We start from the raw sequence: 21,838 nt of genomic DNA, 5'->3' as shown, positions 1-21,838 counted from the left end.
CACTATTGTCCGGTTGGAATATTATCGACGTTTTATGTTAAAAACACCCTAAGGATTTATTGTAAACATCGTTTGACATGTTTCTACGAACGGTAATGGAACATTTTGACTTTTTGTCTCTGGTTTTACGCTCATGCATTATGGCTTTGGATAGTGATCTGAACGCTCGAACAAAAGGAGGTATTTGGACATAAATATGGAGTATTTCGAACAAAAATAACATTTATTGCGGAAGGGGGAGTCCTGGGAGTGCATTCCGACGTAGATTAGCAAAGGTAAGGGAAGATTTATAATACTAATATACTAATTCTGAGTTTAGTTGACTCCAGAACTTGGTGGGTAACTGTATAGCTTGCTTTGATGGCTGAGCTCTGTACTCAGAATATTGAAAAATGTGCTTTTGCCGTAAAGCTATTTTAAAATCTGACACAGCGGTTGCATTAAGGAGAAGAGTATCTATAATTCTTTCAATAACTATTGTAAATTTGATCAACGTTTATGATGAGTATTTTTGTAAATTGATGTGCTCATTCACCGGAGGTTTTGGTGGGAATACATTTTATGAAAATCACGCGCCAATGTAAAATGGGGTTTATGGATATAAATATGAACTTTATCGAACAAAACATACATGTATTTTGTAACATTGAGTCCTGGGAGTGTCATCTGATGAAGATCATCAAAGGTTAGTGATTAATTTTAGCTGTATTCCTGGTTTTTGTGACGTCTCTCCTTGCTTGGAAAATGGCTGTGTGGTTTTTCATGTTTAGGCGCTGTCATAACATATTCTAATGTTATGCTTTTGCCGTATAGCCTTTTTGAAATCGGACACTGTGGTTGGATTAAGGAGCATTTTATCTTTAAAATGGTGTATAACACTTGTGTGTTTGAGAAATTTGAATTATGAGGTTTTTGTTGTTTTGAATTTGCCGCCCTGCTATATCACTGGCTGTACTGCGGCTACCGTCCCACATGTCCCAGAGAGGTTTTAATGAGCTCAAAATATATTTTTTATGTAACTAGGAAAGTCAGTTAAGAACAATAATTATTACAATAATGGTCTACCAGAAGGCAAAAGGCCTCCTGCAGGGACAGAGGCTGGGATTAAAAATAAAAAAACAAATAAAAATATAGGACAAAACACCATCATCACAACAAGACAGACATCACAACACACATAAAGAGAGACCTAAGACGACAACATAGCATGGTAGCAACACAACATGACAACAGCATGGTAGCAACACAACATAACAACAACATGGTAGCAACACAACATGGCAGCAGCACAACATGGTAGCAGCACAAAACATGGTACAAACATTATTGGACACAGACAACATCACAAAGGGCAAGAAGATAGAGACAACAATATATCACACAAAGCAGCCACAACTGTCAGTAAGAGTTTCCATGATTGAGTCTTTGAATGAAGAGATTGAGATAAAACTGTCCAGTTTGAGTGTGGCTGCTTCGATCCAGTACATAAATCTATCCATTAATCCATTCGTGTCTCATTGAATGTATCCATGAATTTATGGATAGGCCTACACATGTACCATATCCATATTTTACTTTTCTAAACACTTCTAGTTCAACAGAATCGCAACACATTGAGATAGTCCTCTCTTCCTGGGTGATTTGGGTGATCCGGTGGAGACCTACCACCTAACCCCCAGCGGAAAGTTCAGAGGTCGAGATGCCCGTGTACCGAGCACTGCTGGGCGCTGGCATCCTGGGTGAGGATGGTGATGATGAAGATGACACAGAGAAGGAACTCCTGTCCTTCTTGCCCGACCTGGATGAGAGACGGTGGCGCGGTGAGCAGATCAACAAGATCAGAGACTTCCTGAACTCAGCTGTGGCGAGGGAGACAGACCTCACGCTACTACTGGACTGGCTCACTGAAGCACGTGAGTATCTGCACCTCAAATGGCACCCTATTCCCTATATAGTGCACTACGTTTGACCAGGGCCCATGGGGCTCCAGTAAATAGGGAATAGGGTGCCACCTGGGACACAAATCCTGTATTGGATATTCAATACATTTTATAGGGATGTCTGTCTATCTATGCAAATTGTCAAATACATTTTTTATGTGAGTGAATGTGCTTGTACTTCCTATTTCCATATTCAAATAACTGGTTGATGTAGACATTACTCATGTTGTAAACCTGCACAGCCTGGTCTCATAGACTAGACTAGACGTAACATAGTAAACGGTACACTCAAATTAGTATGATATATTACATTTGGTATGGTTACATAAGACAGAAGGTTACTTATTAAGGCAAAAAACAGAAGGAAAGGAAAGGGGGATTCCTAGTCAGTTGTACAACTGAATACATTCAACTGAAATGTGTCTTCCACATTTAACTCAACCCCTCTGTGCTGGGTGGTTGGATGGGCATATAATGCGAATGTCTAACAAACCAAATGTTCAAGTCTCGTCACGGACAACTTTAGCATCTTAGCTAATTAGCAACTTTCCAACTACTTACTACTTTTTAGCTACTTTGCACATACTTAGCATGTTAGCTAACCCTAACCTAAAAACCCTTTAACATAACTCCTAACCCTAACGTTAACCCTAACCCTAACCTTAACCCCTAGCCTAGCTAACCTTAGCCACCTAGCTAACATTACTCTTAGCCACCTAGCTAATGTTAGCGTTAGCCACCCAGATAACTTTAGCCACAACAAAAAGGAAGGTATTGCAAATTCATAAAATATTGTAAGAATTGCAATTCGTAATATATCATACGAATTGTAATTCGTAACGTATCATACAAATTGCAATTCGCAACATATACGAAATGGATGATGGACATCCACATATTAATACATATCATACCCAATGTAAAATATCACTAATTTGAGTGTCGCAGATTTTTTATTATTATGTTATGTCTACACCTGAGTCCAGGTTGACCTGCAGGACATGTTTTGCATAGGCTACACTGCAATTACTGCAGTAACCATGTTCAGTCTTTATTATAAGTTCTTGAACTTGCCCAAACCATAACAATGTATTCATCTGGAATAGTTAGCTTACTTTTTCATACTGGTTTCCCACGTCACAGTTTTAAACCTGTGATATGGTCACATAAATCACCATGGAGATATAGGGCACCTTACGGTCACTATATGGCTAACCTGTCCATGTCTCTACCCATACCCTTGTTTAGCATAATCAATAAGCAATCAATAAATCAAATCAAATGTTATTTGTCACATGCGCCCGAATACAACAGGTGTAATGCTTACTTACGAGCCCAATAACATCTCTGTTCTACGGTCTACAGAGGAGTCACTACAGACGTTTGAGAACGAGAGGGCTACAAAGAAAGAGGGGAACGAGGAGGAGGTTACATCAGAATGGATCGAAGTCATACAGAGAAAGTTGGAGACGTCTATCAATGATACAGATGGCTGCATTCACCGCCTACGTGGCCTCTGTCGAGGCCTCTTCGATACCAACGTGAAAAAAAAGACCAAGAAGGAGGAAGCTGGTAAGATTGAGTATGAGAAGAGAAACGCATAATGTCTTAGTATGTCTGACAAATAGATTATTGCTATGTCTCTTGCTCTCCACAGAAGTCAAAACTAACTAAGAGTGTAAATGACTTGAATACTTTAAGAGTGATCAAATCAAAATCGAATGTTATTGTTCACATACACATTGTTTAACAGATGTTATTGCGGGTGTAGCGAAATGCTTGTGCTTCTAGCTCCAACAGTGAAGTACCGTAAATTCCGGACTATAAGCCGCAACTTATATTCAGGTGCGCTTAATAGTCCGGAAATTACGGTAATATCTAACTAGTAATATCTTAACAGTTTCACAACATATTCCCAAAATACACATAAATATAAGTAAGAAATGGATTAAGACTATATATACATATATGTCAGAGCGGCATTGGACTAAGATACAGTGGCATAGTATAGAGTACAGTTTATACAGTTGAAGTTGGAAGTTTACATACACCTTAGCCAAAGACATTTAAACTAAGTTTCAACTTCACAATTCCTGACATTTAATCCTAGTAAGAATTCCCTGTCTTAGGTCAGTTAGGTTCACCACTTTATTTTAAGATTGTGAAATGTCAGAATAATAGTAGAGAGAATGGTTTATTTCAGCTTTTATTTCTTTCATCACATTCTCAGTGGGTCAGAAGTTTACATACACTCAATTAGTATTTGGTAGCATTGCCTTTAAATTGTTTAACTTGGGTCAAACGTTTCGGATAGCCTTCCACAAGCTTCCCACAATTAATTGGCTGAATTTTGGCCCATTCCTCCTGACAGAGCTGGTGTAACGGAGTCAGGTTTGTAGGCCTCTTTGCTCGCACACTCGTTTTCAGTTCTGCCCACAAATGTTCTATGGGATTGAGGTCAAGGCTTTGTGATGGGTATTCCAATACCTTGACTTTGTTGTCCTTAAGCCATTTTGCCACAACTTTGGAAGTATGCTTGGGGTCAATGTCCATTTGGAATACCCATTTGTGACCAAGCTTTAACTTCCTGAATGTCTTGAGATGTTGCTTCAATATATCCACATAATTTTCCACCCTCATGATGCCATCTATTTTGTGAAGTGCACCAGTCCTTCCTGCAGCAAAGCACCCCCACAACATGATGCTGCCACCCCCCGTGCTTCACAGTTGGGATGGTGATCTTCGGCTTGCAAGCCTCACCCTTTTTCCTCCAAACATAACGATGGTCATTATGGCCAAACAGTTCTATTTTTGTTTCATCAGACCAGAGGACATTTCTCTAAAAATGTACGATCTTTTTCCCCATGTGCAGTTGCAAAGCCGTAGTCTGGCTTTTTTATGGCGGTTTTGGAGCAGTGGCTTCTTCCTTGCTGAGCGGCCTTTCAGGTTATGTCGATATAGGACTCGTTTTACTGTGGATATAGATACTTTTGTACCTGTTTCCTCCAGCATCTTCACAAGGTCCTTTGCTGTTGTTCTGGGATTGATATGCACTTTTCGCACCAAAGTGCTTTCATCTCCAGGAGACAGAACGCGTCTCCCTCCTGAGCGGTATGACGGCTGCGTGGTCCCATGGTGTTTATACTTCCGTACTATTGTTTGTACAGATGAACGTGGTACCTTCAGGCGTTTCTAAATTGCTCCCAAGGATGAACCAGACTTGTGGAGGTCTACAAATTTTTTTCTGAGGTCTTGGCTGATTTCTTTTGATTTTCCCATGGTGTCAAGCAACGAGGCACTGAGTTTGAAGATAGGCCTTCAAATACATCTACAGGTACACCTCCAAGTGATGTCAATTTAGCCAGAAGCTTCTAAAGTGTCAATTATCAGAAGCTTCTAAAGCCATGACATCATTTTCTGGAATTTTCCAAGCTGTTTAAAGGCATAGTCAACTTAGCGTATGTAGACTTCTGACCCACTGGAATTGTGATACAGTGAATTTTAAGTGAAATAATCTGTCTGTAAACAATTGTTGGAAAAACATTTTTTTTTTTTTTTACTTGTGTCATGCACAAAGTAGATGTCTTAACCGACTTGCCAAAACTATAGTTTGTTATTGACAAGAAATTTGTGGAGTGGTTGAAAAACAAGTTTTAATGACTCCAACTTAAGTGTATGTAAACTTCAGACTTCAACTGTTCATATGAGATGGATGATGCAATATTTACAAACAATTAAAGTGACTAAGATACCGTAGAATAGTTTAGGGTACAGTTTACACATGTGAGTGGAGTAATGCAAGACACAGAGACATTATTAAAGTGGCTAGTGTTTCATTTCCTTAAAGTGGCCAGTGATTCCTAATCTATGTCTATAGGCAGCCGCCTCTGATGTGCTGGAGATGGCTGTAGTATAGAATACAATACAGTATATACAAATGAAATGGGTGATGCAATATGTAAACACAATTTAAAAGGGACTAAGATACCGTAGAATAGTGTGGAGTGCAGTTTATACATATGAGATGAGTAATGCTAGATGCGGAACATTATTAAAGTGGCTAGTGATTCCTAATCTATGTCTATAGGCAACTGCCTCTGATGTGCTAGTGATGGCTGTTTAGCAGTCTGGCCTTGAGATAGAAGCTGTTTTTCAGTCTCTCGGTCCCAGCTTTGATGCACCTGTACTGACCTACCATCTGGATGATAGTGGGGTGAACAGGCAGTGGCTCGGGTGGTTGTTGTCCTTGATTATCTTTTTGGCCTTCCTATGGCATCTGGTGCTGTAGGTGTCCTGGAGAGTGGGACGTTTGCTCCCAGTAACGAGTTGTGCATACCCCACCACCCTCTGGAGAGCCTTACGGTTGTGGGCGGTGCAGTTGCCGTACCAGGCGGTGATACAGCCCGACAGGATGCTCTCAATTGTGCATCTGTAAACGTTTGTGAGGGTTTTAGGTGTTAAGCCACATTTCTTTATTCTCCTGAGGTTGAAGAGGCGCTGTTGTGCCTTCTTCACCACGCTGTCTGTGTGGGTGGACCATTTCAGTTTGTCAGTGATGTGTACGCCAAGGAACTTTCCACCTTCTCCACTGCGATCCCATCGATGTGGATAGGGGGGTGCTCCCTCTGCTGTTTCCTGAAGTCCACGATCATCTCCTTAGTTTTGTTGATGTTGACTGAGAGGTTATTTTCCTGTTACCACTCTCCCAGAGCCCTCACCTCCTCCCTGTAGGCTATCTCATCGTTGTTAGTAATCAAGCCTACTACTGTTGTGTTGTCTGCAAACTTGATGATTGAGTGGGAGGCGTGCTTGGCCACGCAGTCATGGGTGAACAGGGAGTGCAGGAGGGGGCTGAGCACGCACCCTTGTGGGGCCCCAGTGTTGAGGATCAGTGAAGAGGAGGTGTTGTTTCCTACCTTCACCACATGGGGGCGACCCGTCAGGAAATCTAGGACCCAGTTGCACAGGGTGGGGCTTAGACCCAGGGCCTCGAGCTTGATGATGAGCTTGGAGGGAACTATGGTGTTGAATGCTGAGCTGTAGTCAATGAACAGCATTCTTACATAGGTATGCCGCTTGTCCAGATGAGACAGGGCAGTGTGCAGTGTGCTGGTGATTGCATCGTCTGTGGATCTATTGGGGCGGTAAGCAAATTGAAGTGGGTCTAGGGTGGCAGGTAAGGTGGAGGTGAAATTATCCTTGACTAGTCTCTCAAAGCACTTCATGATGACAGAAGTGAGTGCTACGGGGCGATAGTCATTTAGTTCAATTACCTTTGCTTTCTTAGGTACAGGGACAATGGTGGCCATCTTGAAGCATGTGGGGTCAACAGATTGGGATAGGGAGAGATTGACTATATCTGTGAACACACCAGCCAGCTGGTCTGCGCAAGCTCTGAGGACGCGGCTAGGGATTCCGTCTGGGCCGGCAGCCTTGCGAGGGTTAACAGGGTTAAATGTCTTACTCACGTCGCCCACGGAGAAGGAGAGGCCACAGTCCTTGATAGCGGGCCGCGTCGGTGGCACTGTTTTATCATCAAAGCGAGCGAAGAAGGTGTTCAGCCTTTCAGAAGAAAGACGTCGGTGTCTGTGGAGTGGCTGGTTTTCCTTTTATAATCCGTGACTGTCTGTAGACCCTGCCGCGTACGTCTCGTGTCTGAGCCGTTGAACTGGGACTCAACTTTGTCCCCATACCGATGTTTAGCCTGCTTGATTGCATTGTGGAGGGAATAACTACATTGTTTGTACTCTTCCATATTCCCAGTCTTCTTGCCCTGGTTAAATGAGGTGGTTCGTGCTTTCAGTTTTGCAAGAATGCTCCCATCTATCCATTGTTTCTGGTTGGGGTAGGTGTTAATAGTCACAGTGGGTACAACATCTCCTATGCACTTCCTGATAAACTCATTCACCATATCGGTATATGTGTCAATATTATTTTCTGAAGCTACTATGAACATATCCCAGTCTGCGTAATCAAAACATCTTGAAGCGTGCATTCCGATTGGTCAGACCAGCGTTGAATAGTCCTCACCACGGGTGCTTCCTGTTAGAGTTTCTGCCTATAGGAGGGGAGGAGCAAGATGGAATCGTGTTCTGATTTGCTGCATGGAGGGCGGGGGAGTGCCTTATATGCATTCTGGAAGGTAGTATAGCAATGGTTGAGGGTTCTAGCAGCGCCAGTACAACAATCAATATGTTGATAGAATTTCGGGAGCCTTTCCCTCAAATTTGCTTTGTAAAAAATCCCCAGCTACAATAAATGCAGCCTCAGGATATGTGATATGTGGATTGTTCTTCAGTGAACGTTCTGTGATGATAGAAGGCCTGCATTCTGGCTGAGGAGATTGTATGATCATAATGGCTAATGCTACAGTGTGTATTTGCAGCTCTGAATAAGGGTGTGTGGCGCTGGTGGAGGGAGCAGAAGGTGGATGCACGGACCATCAAACGAATCCAGGAGCTCCAGCCCCCTGCTGCAGGCGTGTTTCTAGCGGACGTCAACCTGGCCACCAAGTCTGCCACGGAGCTGTCCTTCATGCTCTTAGACGTAGCCAAGTCACTAGGCTGCAACAAGGCAATGAATCTGGCCTTTAAGTTCATAACGGTAGGTCACACACCAGACAGTAATGGTAGATCACACACCAGAAAGTAACAGTAGATCACACACCAGACAGTAATGGTAGGTCACACATCAGACAGTAACGGTAGATCACACACCAGACAGTTCTCTGAGGACAAGTATTGGTCTGCTAAGGCCAGGATTCAATCAAAGGCACTTTGTCCACTAATGTACTGCACTTGACTTATTTAAGTTTGAGCCTACCGCCGCAGAGTTTACCATGAATGTGATTTCCGTCTAGGCAATTGCCATTAAAATGTGCATCGTCAAAACTGCATTGCGCTTGTCAACGATACGCTTTTGATTGAATCCCGGCCTCAATTTTGAATGTATGCACTCCCTGTACTGTAAGTCACGTTGAATTAAAGCCTATGCTAAATGGTATACACATACGGTTTGTTATGATCAGGTAGGGCTGCAGAACCTTAACCAAGCATTCCAGGAGCGCACCAAGGAAGCCAGGAAGCTTCTGGCACAGGTGGAGGAGCTGCAGTCTTTGGACTGTCGCTTCGAGCTGGCCCAGATAAAGATCCAAGTGGGAGACAGTCAGATCAAGATGACCAAGATGGAGGATGAGCTTTCGTCAGTCAAGGAGCAGAACGATATTCTACTGTTCCAGATCCAACAGATGCAGGAGATCCCGAAACATCCATGGCCGAAACAGCAGATAGTGGTCGTTGCTCCCTCAAAAAACATACAGGGAGCACCAGTTCTCAACAATCAGCTGGTTCCGCAACCAACCCCCAAGCTTAAGTACCCCAAATGGAGGCCGAAACCAAAGCCGGTGCCAGGCCAGCCTGTTGGCGAAGAAGTGGAAGAAGTCGAGTCTCTGGAAGACATCTCAGTGGATCCAGAAGACATCATCGAGCAGGTGGAGAGGAAGAGCATGGATCTTCTGGAGGCCATCCAGAAGTCTGAGCAGTATGTGGTGTCAATTTCTGGTGACAAGGAGAAGGGGAAAGATGGTGAGCTGCTAGAAGGGATGGATGCCGCCAGCAGAAAAGCCAAGGTAGCTGATATCATCAAGCTGTACTGCGATCTACAGAGGTCCATCAGAGACTCTTTTAACGACATGATCACGCAGCTACAGGTAGGAGCACATCAGCATATTGTAGCAAATTTGGGGGGGTAGCCCCGGGCCAGCGAATGTCAACCCAACACCTTAGCCATGACGCAAAGAGATCTGAATATCTTGATGAGGTCACTAGGTGTTGGGTGAAGTTTCCTGCATCATACTAGCCGACATTCTGCCTTTATTGGATTCTTACTGCAGTTTAGGGGCCTTTGTCCCACTGACATTCTCTCACTTGTGGTGATTCCCCTCCAGGGGAAGTTTGACGATGACATCATAGACGTGCCGCTCATGGACAACGACAACAAACTGGACGAATCAGCGTTCTGGGACTCGACCCAGAAAACTCCAGGAGACATGCTGAAGGAGATCACCAATGAGATACAGAAACAGGACCGCACGGTGAAGGATGTGGGAGCCAACATACAAGAGCTCTTTGACTTGGAAGGTGAATGGATAGATGGATGAATTAATTAATGAATGAATACATTGCCCCACCATTGGAGTACAACAATACATACATTACAAATCATCAAGAATTAATAACAGAACTAATTCTAACAACTTACATGGAAATAAGTTGTTGGAATTGATTGTGTATTTAATTATTGATGATTGTTTATGTATGTATTGTTGTACTCCAATGGTGGTCCTCGTTAGGTAAAAAGACTTTGTCAAACCTGAAGGGAAAGAGTCGTCGCCACTCCCTCAACATCATCTTGGACCAGTTCAAGAACCTCAACGAGATGGGCAAGAAGCAGGTCTTTATTTATTTTTCATTCCAAATGGCACCATGTTCCCTATATAGTGCACTACTTTTGACCCGAGCCCTGTGTGACTACATAGGGAACTAGTGCACTATATAGGGAATACGGCACCATTTGGAAAGCACTCTCCGTAACTATAGCACTTTACTGAAAGCACTTTATATAAGCATGTACAGTTGAAGTCTGAAGTTTACATACACTTAGGTTAGAGTCATTAAAACTCCTTTTTCAACCACTCCACAAATTTCTTGTTAACAAACTAGAGTTTTGGCAAGTCGGTTAGGACATCTACTTTGAGCATGACACAAGGAATATTTCCAACAATTGTTTACAGACAGATTATTTCACTTATAATTCACTGTATCACAATTCCAGTGGGTCAGAAGTTTACATACACTAAGTTAACTGTGCCTTTAAACAGCTTAGAAAATTCCAGAAAAGGATGTCATGGCTTTAGAAGCGTCTGATAGACTAATTTACATTATTTTAGTCAATTGGAGGTGTACCTGTGGATGTATTTCAAGGCCAACCTTCAAACTCAGTGCCTCTTTGCTTGACATCATGGGAAAATCAAAAGAAATCAGACAAGACCTCAGAAAAAGAATTGTAGGCCTCCACAAGTCTGGTTCATCCTTGGGAGCAATTTACAAATGCCTGAAGGTACCACGTTCATCTGTACAAACAATAGTAAGCAAGTATAAACACCATGGGACCACGCAGCCGTCATACCGCTCAGGAAGGAGACGCGTTCTGTCTCCTAGAGATGAACGTACTTTGGTGCGAAAAGTGCAAATCAATCCCAGAACAACAGCAAAGGACCATGTGAAGATGCTGGAAGAAACCGGTACAAAAGTATCTATATCCATAATAAAACGAGTCCTATATCAACATAACCTGAAAGGCTGCTCAGCAAGGAAGAAGCCACTGCTCCAAAACCGCCATAAAAAAATCCAGACTATGGTTTGCAACTGCACATGGGGACAAAGACCGTACTTTTTGGAGAAATCTCCTCTGGTCTGATGAAACAAAAATAGAACTGTTTGGCCATAATGACCATCCTTATGTTTGGAGGAAAAAGGGTGAGTCTTGCAAGCCAAAGAACATCATCCCAACCGTGAAGCACGGGGTTGGCAGCATCATGATGTGGGGGTGCTTTGCTGCAGGAGGGACTGGTGCACTTCACAAAATAGATAGCATCATGAGGAGAGAAAGATTATGTGGATATATTGAAGCAACATCTCAAGACATCAGTCAGGAAGTTAAAGCTTGGTCGCAAATGGGCCTTCCAAATGGACAATGACCCCAAGCATACTTCCAAAGTTGTGGCAAAATGGCTTAAGGACAACAAAGTCAAGGTATTGGAGTGGCCATCACAAAGCCCTGACCTCAATCCCATAGAAAATGTGTGGGTAGCACTGAAAACGCGTGTGGGATCAAAGAGGCCTACAGACCTGACTCAGTTACACCAGCTCTGTCAGGAGGAATGGGCCAAAACTCCCCCAACTTATTGTGGGAAGCTTGTGGAAGGCTACCCGAAACGTTTGACCCAAGTTAAACAATTTAAAGGCAATGCTACCAAATACTAATTGAGTGTATGTAAACTTCTGACCCACTGAGAATGTGATGTGAATGTGGTCCCGTGTGGCTCAGTTGGTAGAGCATGGTGTTTGCAACGCCAGGGTTGTGGGTTCGATTCCCACGGGGGACCAGTACGGAGAAAAATGTTTGAAATGTATGCATTCGCTACTGTAAGTCGCTCTGGATAAGAGTGTCTGCTAAATGACTAAAATGTGAAAATGTAATGAAAGAAATAAAAGCTGAAAGAAATCATTCTCTCTACTATTATTCTGACATTTCACAATCTTAAAATAAAGTGGTGAACCTAACTGACCTAAAACAGGGAATTCTTACTAGGATTAAATGTCAGGAATTGTGAAAAACTGAGTTGAAATGTATTTGGCTAAGGTGTATGTAAACTTCCGACCTCTACTGTAGGTATATTCCTCGTGCTTTTAGCCTAGGTAGCCTATAGTTTTGGTCTGTATTTACACTAGACTTGTCTTGTCTATGTTTTTATTGTTTCATTGTTTGTCTTGAGAGTTTTTACAAAACATATTCCTATTTAATATGTATTCTAATAAATACAAATGTCATAAATTCACTTGACTTGCCTTTTACTTTCTGTTTGTGCTCTAGACAGGGTTATTGTAGAAGACTTTGTGACAACTGCTGATGTAAAAAGGACTTTATAAAATACATTTTGTTGATTCATTGCTAGGTTTGCAAATTGCGTCTGACCCTGGAGAACCTGGTGGAGATGCATAGGAAGGAGAACCAGGGGAAGCCTGAGACCAGAGGTCCAGAGGAACCACAACACCCCCATCAGGTCCACCTCCCCATTCTCTCCCCCCAGGAATCACAGGAGGAGCTGGAGGAGATTGAGGTGAATTAATTGATTGATTGAATTTATTAGATACCGTAAAACTTCAATTGAACACAGTCTCAAGTAGCCGTCTGTCCCGTTTAAACGTCGATGGGCGAAGTGAAGGCAGGTAAGGGTTAAGGTTGTTAAAGGCCCAGTGCAGTCAAAAACGAGATTTTCCTTTGTTTTAAATATATTTCCACACTATGAGGTTGGAATAATACTGTGAAATTGTGAAAACTATGATAATGCCCTTTTAGTGTAAGATATGTTTGAAAAGACCACCTGAAATTTCAGCCTGTTTTGGTGGAATGGAGTTTTTGCCTTCCATAGTGACGTCACCATGAGGTAAATTAGTTAATCAACTAGCTTTTCAACATTTTATTGAGCAAAAGCTGTGTGTGTTAAGGAAATAGAAGCATGTCTCAAATAGAAGCCTGTCTCTAAGAAGTGCCTGTTGTGTTCAGTGGTTGAAGAAAATAAAAGCCCTGGGCTATTAATTGAAGTTTTACGATAATTAAAAGTAGTATGCTGATTGAGGATAAAAACACAATAATGCCCGGAGGCTTATTTCCATTGTGGTCCTCATATGAACTAATAAATGATTGAATGAATGCATGAACAAACAATTGAACGAATGAATGAAGGTGAATGAACGAACAAATGAATTAATGAATACTTGAATGTCCCATACGGCAATTTGGTTACATGCATACCTGTCATACATATAACATAACACTTACATCTCTTCAGGTGTAAACGAGAATGTGTTGTAAATAAACATCTCTTCAGGTGGTAGAGAAGCAGAGGAGAACCAGGAAACGTTCCATCCTTGTGCAGAAGACCCAGAAACGAATCCCCGTGAAGATGGCCGAGTCCAGGTCGTGGACAGACCATGTGGAACGCTACAGCTCAGACATGACGTTGGAGGCCGACAAGTTGATGAAGACTCGCATGGTGGAAGTGAACCACATCTTCCACGTGGAATCCCAGAGGTAATGTCTGCACCGTAAAGGGCACCCTTTCTATTCCCTATATAGGGCATTACCCATAGGGCCCTGGTCAAAAGTAGTGCACTATAAAGTGAATAGTGTGTGAGGCACATTGTGGACGAAGGAGTCCCAGGGGTCTGTATGGTTTTACTCAGATCAAGGTTCAAGAGGGAATCATGTAAGGACAGTTGATCAGTGGTGAGTACAATGTCAATAGGTGGTTCATATAGTTCAACTTGTTGCTTGACTTAACGCTTTTGGAGCTGCAAGACTTTTTACTTTGCATCTCTAGGTTTCTTCCTAGGTTCCTTCCATCTAGGGAGTTCTTCCTGGCCACTGTGCTTCTGCTTCTGTTTCTACTTGTTCTAGGGTTTACCGGGGTTTAGGACGGTAAACTGTACAGCACTTTGTGACAACTGCTGATGTAAAAAAGGGCTTTATAAAATAAATGATTGATGGATTGATTGACTGATTGATTGATGGATTGATTGAAGGGTTCACTTCCTACAGGTCCAACTTGAAGCTGCTCCACCAGGCTGTGGTGAACAGGCATATCTCCCCACAGCTCTACCGCATGGTGAAGGACATAATCATCCAGACACTTAGCAGTGTGGAGAACAGACTACTCTGTCTTATCAGGAGGTTCATAAAGCACAAAGCTCTGCAGCACGTCAGGTACTATAGGCTGGCTGGCTGGCTGGCTGGCTGGCTGGCTGGGTGGGTGGGTGGATTGATGGATGATGGATGGGTGGCTAGTCAGTTGGTTGGTTGTCTGGCTGGCTGGTTGGTTGGTTGTCTGGCTGGGTGGATTGATGGATGATGGATGGGTGGCTAATCGGTTGTCTGGCTGGCTGGTTGGTTGTCTGGCTGGGTGGATTGATGGATGGGTGGCTAGTCGGTTGGTTGGTTGGTTGGTTGATTGTCTGGTTGGCTGTCTGGTTGACTGGTTTGCTGGCTGATTTAGTACCTGTCTGGCTTTAACATAGTTTGGTCCCAAAATGGCCTCTAGGTAGTTGTAGGGCAGTGGAGGCTCCTCAGAGGAGGAAGGGGAGGACCATCCTCCTCAATGAATTTCATTTTTTTTTAAATAGTAAAACATTAAAAAAGTTATCCTTTTTAGATAGAACGTAACTAAATATAATCACGTCAACAAATAATTGATTAAAACACTATTTTGCAACGAAGGTCTACAGTAGCCTCAACAGCACTCTGTAGGGTAGCACCATGGTGTAGCCGGAGGATAGCTAGCTTTTGTCCTCCTCTGGGTACATTGACTTCAATAAAAAACAGAGGAGGCTCATGGTGCTCACCACCTTCCATAGATTTACATAGGTTGGAGGATGTCCTCCGGAAGTTGTCATAATTACTATCAGAGCTCTTGTAGCATGAACTGACATGTCTTCCACCCAATCAAATGATCAGAGAATGAATCTAGTACTGAAAGCATAAGCTACAGCTAGCTAGCACTGCAGTGCATAACATGTGGTGAGTAGTTGACTCAAAGAGAAAGAAAATAGTTGAACAGTTTTGAACAAATTGATTTCTTACAAAATGAAGGAGAATGTCATTTTTTCTCCAGTTTCACTTAGCTAGCAAATGCAGCTAGCTAGTTTAGCCTACTCAAACACCCTGCTCAAACAGAGGGATGCTATGTTAGCTAGCTGGCTATGACTATCCAACACAACACTGGAACTCTTCCAAGTCAAGGTAAGCTTTTGGTTTTACTAATTTATTGCCACCGGGGCCCACCGGTGTAACTGCTTACTGACTATACACTGTAACTTTACTGCATGATTGTAATGGGTTTACTAACATTAGTTCTATTAGCTATGTTGACTATGACGTTACTTTAGCTAATATGGTGAAAACGATGTAGGCTGTGTGTAGCGGTAATGACATGGTTTAGCTTGGAAAGGTTTTTTCGCCTGGTCACATACAGCAGATGTGTTGTGCATTGAAGTCCAAAGCGAACGGAAAAGGTGAGCGCAGTAGAGTGCGTAGATGCAAGAAGGACTACAACGTGGTTGCTATGAAAGTGAACTGTGTTTACGCGTGATCAGGGGTGTATTCAGTACGCCGATTCTGTTGAAAAACATTTCTTAAATGGAAGCAAATAGAATGAAATGGGGATAAATGTACCTGAATTTGTCGATTACAAACTCTCATTTGCAACTGTTGGACTAATGATTACAGCCTATATCAGCTAGATGCTGGCAAGAGTGTGGAAGGCGGTATTGAATGTGTCACTGTCTGTCCATGTATCACTGTCTGTCACCTCAATTTCTTTCTCTCAACCTTTTTTGCACCTACGTTGTAAACTTTCATTCATAGCCTAGGTTGTAGCAACCTCATGATGGGTACAGGGAAAATTCCAGTATCATGTAGTAGCCTAAACCTATCACTGTTACATTGAACTGAGTGAATGGAATATGAATGGCAGTCATCTAATATGCTGTAATAGAAATAAGGCCATGCTCATCAAGCTCATGAAAACAAAAACAAAATGTTGTTGTAGTGAACTATGATACTTGTTTGAAATTGATCAAATCTAAACGCTAACTACAAATTTATTTTTATTACAAAACAGAAACAATCTGAATGCTAGACTGCTCTTGGCGCGTGACATGAGCGATGGACAGGCGGCCAAGGACTTGTACAAGTCCCTACAAAGACTGGACGTGCACCAGTCTACGATGACGAGGCAGTGGTCTGAGATGCAAACTTCCATTGAACTGACACGGGCCAGATGTCTGGCACACATGCTCTACCTCTTCAGTCAGGTTAGGAGGAGTCAATGTGGTTGAGGGGTAGACGTTAATCCAGAAATATAAATAGGAACTTTTAGGAGGGAAAATGTTTTTGGTTTTTGATACCTCACAACCAGGATTCTATTCCAAGGTCAGGATTTTTTTTTTTATATATCTATTTTTTATATACGCTACTATTTTCTACTCTACACTACACTACACTACACTACTCTACTCTACTCTACTCTACTCTGTCCTACTCTACTCTACTCTACACTACTCTACACTACTCTACTCTACTCTACTGTCCTACTCTACACTACTCTACTCTACTCTACTGTCCTACTCTACACTACTCTACTCTACTGTCCTACTCTTCTCTACTCTACTCTCCTACTCTACTCTCCTACTCTACTCTACACTACTCTACTCTGTCCTACTCTACTCTACTCTACACTACTCTACTCTACACTACTCTACTCTGTCCTACTCTACTCTACTCTACTCTACTCTACACTACTCTATACTCTACTCTACACTACTCTACTCTATACTCTACTCTACACTACTCTACTCTACTCTGTCCTACTCTACTCTGCTCTACTCTACTCTACTCTGTCCTACTCTACTCTACTCTGTCCTACTCTACTCTGTCCTACTCTACTCTGTCCTACTCTACTCTGTCCTACTCTACTCTACACTACTCTACTCTGTCCTACTCTACTCTACTCTGTCCTACTCTACTCTACTCTACTCTACACTACTCTACACTACTCTGTCCTACACTACTCTGTCCTACACTACTCTACACTACTCTACACTACTCTACTCTACACTACTCTACTGTCCTACTCTACTCTACTCTACACTACACTACTCTACTCTACTCTACTGTCCTACTCTACACTACTCTACACTATACTACACTATACTACTCTACTCTACTCTACTCTGTCCTACTCTACTCTACTCTACTCTACACTACTCTACTCTACTCTACTCTGTCCTACTCTACTCTACTCTACTCTGACCTACACTACTCTACTCTACTCTACTCTACTCTGTCCTACTCTACTCTACACTACTCTACTCTACACTACTCTACTCTGTCCTACTCTACTCTACTCTACTCTGTCCTACTCTACTCTACTCTACTATGTCCTACTCTACTCTACTCTACTCTACTGTCCTACTCTACACTACTCTACACTACTCTACTCTACACTACTCTACTCTACTGTCCTACTCTACTCTACTCTACTGTCCTCCTCTACTCTACACTACTCTACTCTACTCTACTGTCCTACTCTACTCTACTCTACTGTCCTCCTCTACTCTACACTACTCTACTCTACACTACTCTACTCTACTCTACTGTCCTACTCTACACTACTCTACTCTACTGTCCTACTCTTCTCTACTCTACTCTACTGTCCTACTCTACTCTCCTACTCTACTCTACTCTACTCTACTGTCCTACTCTACTCTACTCTACTCTACACTACTCTGTCCTACACTACTCTGTCCTACACTACTCTACACTACTCTACACTACTCTACTCTACACTACTCTACTCTACTGTCCTACTCTACTCTACTCTACACTACACTACTCTACTCTACTGTCCTACTCTACACTACTCTACACTATACTACACTATACTACTCTACACTACACTACTCTACTCTACTCTGTCCTACTCTACTCTACTCTACTCTACTCTACACTACTCTACTCTACTCTACTCTGTCCTACTCTACTCTACTCTGTCCTACACTACTCTACTCTACTCTGTCCTACTCTACACTACTCTACTCTACACTACTCTACTCTGTCCTACTCTACTCTACTCTACTCTGTCCTACTCTACTCTACTCTACTCTGTCCTACTCTACTCTACTCTACTCTACTCTACTGTCCTACTCTACACTACTCTACTCTACACTACTCTACTCTACACTACTCTACTCTACTGTCCTACTCTACTCTACTCTACTGTCCTCCTCTACTCTACACTACTCTACTCTACTCTACTCTACTCTACTGTCCTACTCTACTCTACTCTAATGTCCTCCTCTACTCTACACTACTCTACTCTACACTACTCTACTCTACTCTACTGTCCTACTCTACACTACTCTACACTACTCTACACTATACTACACTATACTACTCTACTCTACACTACACTACTCTACTCTACTCTGTCCTACTCTACTCTACTCTACACTACACTACTCTACTCTACTCTACTCTACTCTGTCCTACTCTACTCTACTCTGTCCTACACTACTCTACTCTACTCTGTCCTACTCTACTCTACACTACTCTACTCTACACTACTCTACTCTGTCCTACTCTACTCTACTCTACTCTGTCCTACTCTACTCTACTCTACTCTACTCTGTCCTACTCTACTCTACTCTACTCTACTGTCCTACTCTACACTACTCTACTCTACACTACTCTACTCTACACTACTCTACTCTACTGTCCTACTCTACTCTACTCTACTGTCCTCCTCTACTCTACTCTACACTACTCTACTCTACTCTACTCTACTCTACTCTACTGTCCTACTCTACTCTACTCTACTCTAATGTCCTCCTCTACTCTACACTACTCTACTCTACACTACTCTACTCTACTCTACTGTCCTACTCTACACTACTCTACTCTACTCCACTGTCCTACTCTACTCTACTCTACTGTCCTACTCTACTCTACTCTACTGTCCTACTCTACTCTACTCTACTGTCCTACTCTACTCTACTCTACTCTGTCCTACTCTACTCTACTCTACTCTGTCCTACTCTACTCTACTCTACTCTACTCTGTCCTACTCTACTCTACTCTACTCTACTCTACTCTACTCTACACTACTCTATACTCTACTCTACTCTACACTACTCTACTCTACTCTGTCCTACTCTACTCTACTCTGTCCTACTCTACTCTACACTACTCTACTCTACTCTGTCCTACACTACTCTAAACTACTCTACACTACTCTACTCTACACTACTCTACTCTGTCCTACTCTACTCTACTCTACTCTGTCCTACTCTACACTACTCTACTCTGTCCTACTCTACACTACTCTACTCTACACTACTCTACTCTGTCCTACTCTACTCTACTCTACTCTGTCCTACTCTACACTACTCTACTCTACACTACTCTACTCTACTCTACTCTGTCCTACTCTACTCTACTCTACACTACTCTACTCTACACTACTCTACTCGACTGTCCTACTCTACTCTACTCTACTGTCCTACGCTACTCTACTCTACTCTACTCTACTGTCCTACTCTACTCTACTCTACACTACTCTACTCTACACTACTCTACTCTACACTACTCTACTCTGTCCTACTCTACTCTACTCTACTCTACTCTACTGTCCTACTCTACTCTGTCCTACTCTACTCTACACTACTCTACTCTACACGACTCTACTCTACTCTGTCCTACTCTACACTACTCTACTCTGTCCTACTCTACTCTACTCTACACTACTGTCCTACTCTACTCTACACGACTCTACTCTACTCTACACGACTCTACTCTACTCTGTCCTACTCTACTCTACTCTACTCTGTCCTACTCTACTCTACTCTATCTCAACAGCTGAGAGTGGACTACAACTTGCATCTGGCCGCTCCGGTCCCATGCAACACCAACCAGGATCTGCCCCGTCCCATCATGACGGTGGTGCCTACCAAACTACAGTGGTCTCTGAGGCCCAGTCCCAGCTCCAATCTTCCATCATCCCTGTCACTGGCACGTCTAGCCCCATCTTCACTCCAAACCCCACCATCCACACACCTATACCCACTTACACACCTCGCTTCGCCTGCACACCCACACCCGTCGTCATTAGCACACCATCCCCCATCTTCCCAGGTACACTTACCCCCACCTTTACCTGAGACATACCCATGGAGCAGTATTCACAGGTAGGCTTCACGCAAACACAACACACCACATCATTTAGCGCAGTGATTTTTTAAAAACTTTTTGTTTTATCTCGAAGTAAGTTGAACTGTCTTCAAAATGTTCTATCTCTAGATAGAATCCTCCAATAATAATTTCTCCCAATATCAGGTACATCATGAGGCAGAAACTGAGTTAACTTTCTCCATCATGTGTCAAGACAACCACCTGTATCAACTACTAACACACCTAGTCCTGTATCCCCCCACCACCTGTATCAACTACTAAAACACCTAGTCCTATATCCCCACCACATCAACTACTAACACAACCTAGTCCTGTATCCCCCCACCACATCAACTACTAACACACCTAGTCCTGTATCCCCCCACCACATCAACTACTAACACACCTAGTCCTGTATCCCCCCACCACATCAACTACTAACACACCTAGTCCTGTATCCCCCCACCACATCAACTACTAACACACCTAGTCCTGTATCCCCCCACCACATCAACTACTAACACACCTAGTCCTGTATCCCCCCACCACATCAACTACTAACACACCTAGTCCTGTATCCCCCCACCACATCAACTACTAACACACCTAGTCCTGTATCCCCCCACCACCTGTATCAACTACTAACACACCTAGTCCTGTATCCCCCCACCACATCAACTACTAACACACCTAGTCCTGTATCCCCCCACCACATCAACTACTAACACACCTAGTCCTGTATCCCCCCACCACATCAACTACTAACACACCTAGTCCTGTATCCCCCACCACATCAACTACTAACACACCTAGTCCTGTATCCCCCCACCACATCAACTACTAACACACCTAGTCCTGTATCCCCCCACCACATCAACTACTAACACACCTAGTCCTGTATCCCCCCACCACATCAACTACTAACACACCTAGTCCTGTATCCCCCACCACCTGTATCAACTACTAACACACCTAGTCCTGTATCCCCCCACCACATCAACTACTAACACACCTAGTCCTGTATCCCCCCACCACATCAACTACTAACACACCTAGTCCTGTATCCCCCCACCACATCAACTACTAACACACCTAGTCCTGTATCCCCCACCACATCAACTACTAACACACCTAGTCCTGTATCCCCCCACCACATCAACTACTAACACACCTAGTCCTGTATCCCCCACCACATCAACTACTAACACACCTAGTCCTGTATCCCCCCACCACATCAACTACTAACACACCTAGTCCTGTATCCCCCCACCACATCAACTACTAACACACCTAGTCCTGTATCCCCCCACCACATCAACTACTAACACACCTAG

General features: G+C 43.0%; 2 protein-coding genes across 2 annotated transcripts; both read left to right on the top strand.

The window, feature by feature from the left end:
* The first annotated feature begins 1,006 nt into the window (after positions 1–1,006).
* On the top strand, positions 1,007–8,591 carry LOC145859589 (uncharacterized). The gene is made up of 3 exons (XM_082959576.1): positions 1,007–1,913; positions 3,306–3,512; positions 8,326–8,591. Exons 1-3 carry the CDS (start codon positions 1,700–1,702, stop codon positions 8,589–8,591), a joined length of 687 nt encoding a protein of 228 aa, XP_082815702.1. The 5' UTR covers positions 1,007–1,699.
* Positions 8,328–16,708, top strand: LOC106566147 (uncharacterized). The gene is made up of 5 exons (XM_082959497.1): positions 8,328–9,648; positions 9,886–12,840; positions 13,612–13,814; positions 14,322–14,486; positions 16,399–16,708. The coding sequence occupies exons 1-2, from the start codon at positions 9,115–9,117 to the stop codon at positions 10,096–10,098; spliced, it is 747 nt and encodes a 248-aa protein (XP_082815623.1). The 5' UTR covers positions 8,328–9,114; the 3' UTR covers positions 10,099–12,840; positions 13,612–13,814; positions 14,322–14,486; positions 16,399–16,708.
* Positions 16,709–21,838: the final 5,130 nt, after the last annotated feature.

Source organism: Salmo salar, chromosome 12 (genome assembly GCF_965601325.2).
Source record: "Salmo salar chromosome 12, fSalSal1, whole genome shotgun sequence".
In the NCBI taxonomy this organism is placed as follows: Eukaryota; Metazoa; Chordata; class Actinopteri; order Salmoniformes; family Salmonidae; genus Salmo; species Salmo salar.
The sequence above is the reverse complement of the archived record's forward strand: the minus strand, read 5'-3'. Positions and strand labels throughout refer to the sequence as shown.

Coding starts and splice junctions, on each gene's coding strand:
- LOC145859589 (XM_082959576.1), top strand. CDS start 1,700: ATGCCCGTGTACCGAGCACTGCTGGGCGCTGGCATCCTGGGTGAGGAT. Junction 1,914..3,305: donor GGACTGGCTCACTGAAGCAC/GTGAGTATCTGC, acceptor TACGGTCTACAG/AGGAGTCACTACAGACGTTT. Junction 3,513..8,325: donor GACCAAGAAGGAGGAAGCTG/GTAAGATTGAGT, acceptor GTGTATTTGCAG/CTCTGAATAAGGGTGTGTGG.
- LOC106566147 (XM_082959497.1), top strand. CDS start 9,115: ATGACCAAGATGGAGGATGAGCTTTCGTCAGTCAAGGAGCAGAACGAT. Junction 9,649..9,885: donor ACATGATCACGCAGCTACAG/GTAGGAGCACAT, acceptor ATTCCCCTCCAG/GGGAAGTTTGACGATGACAT.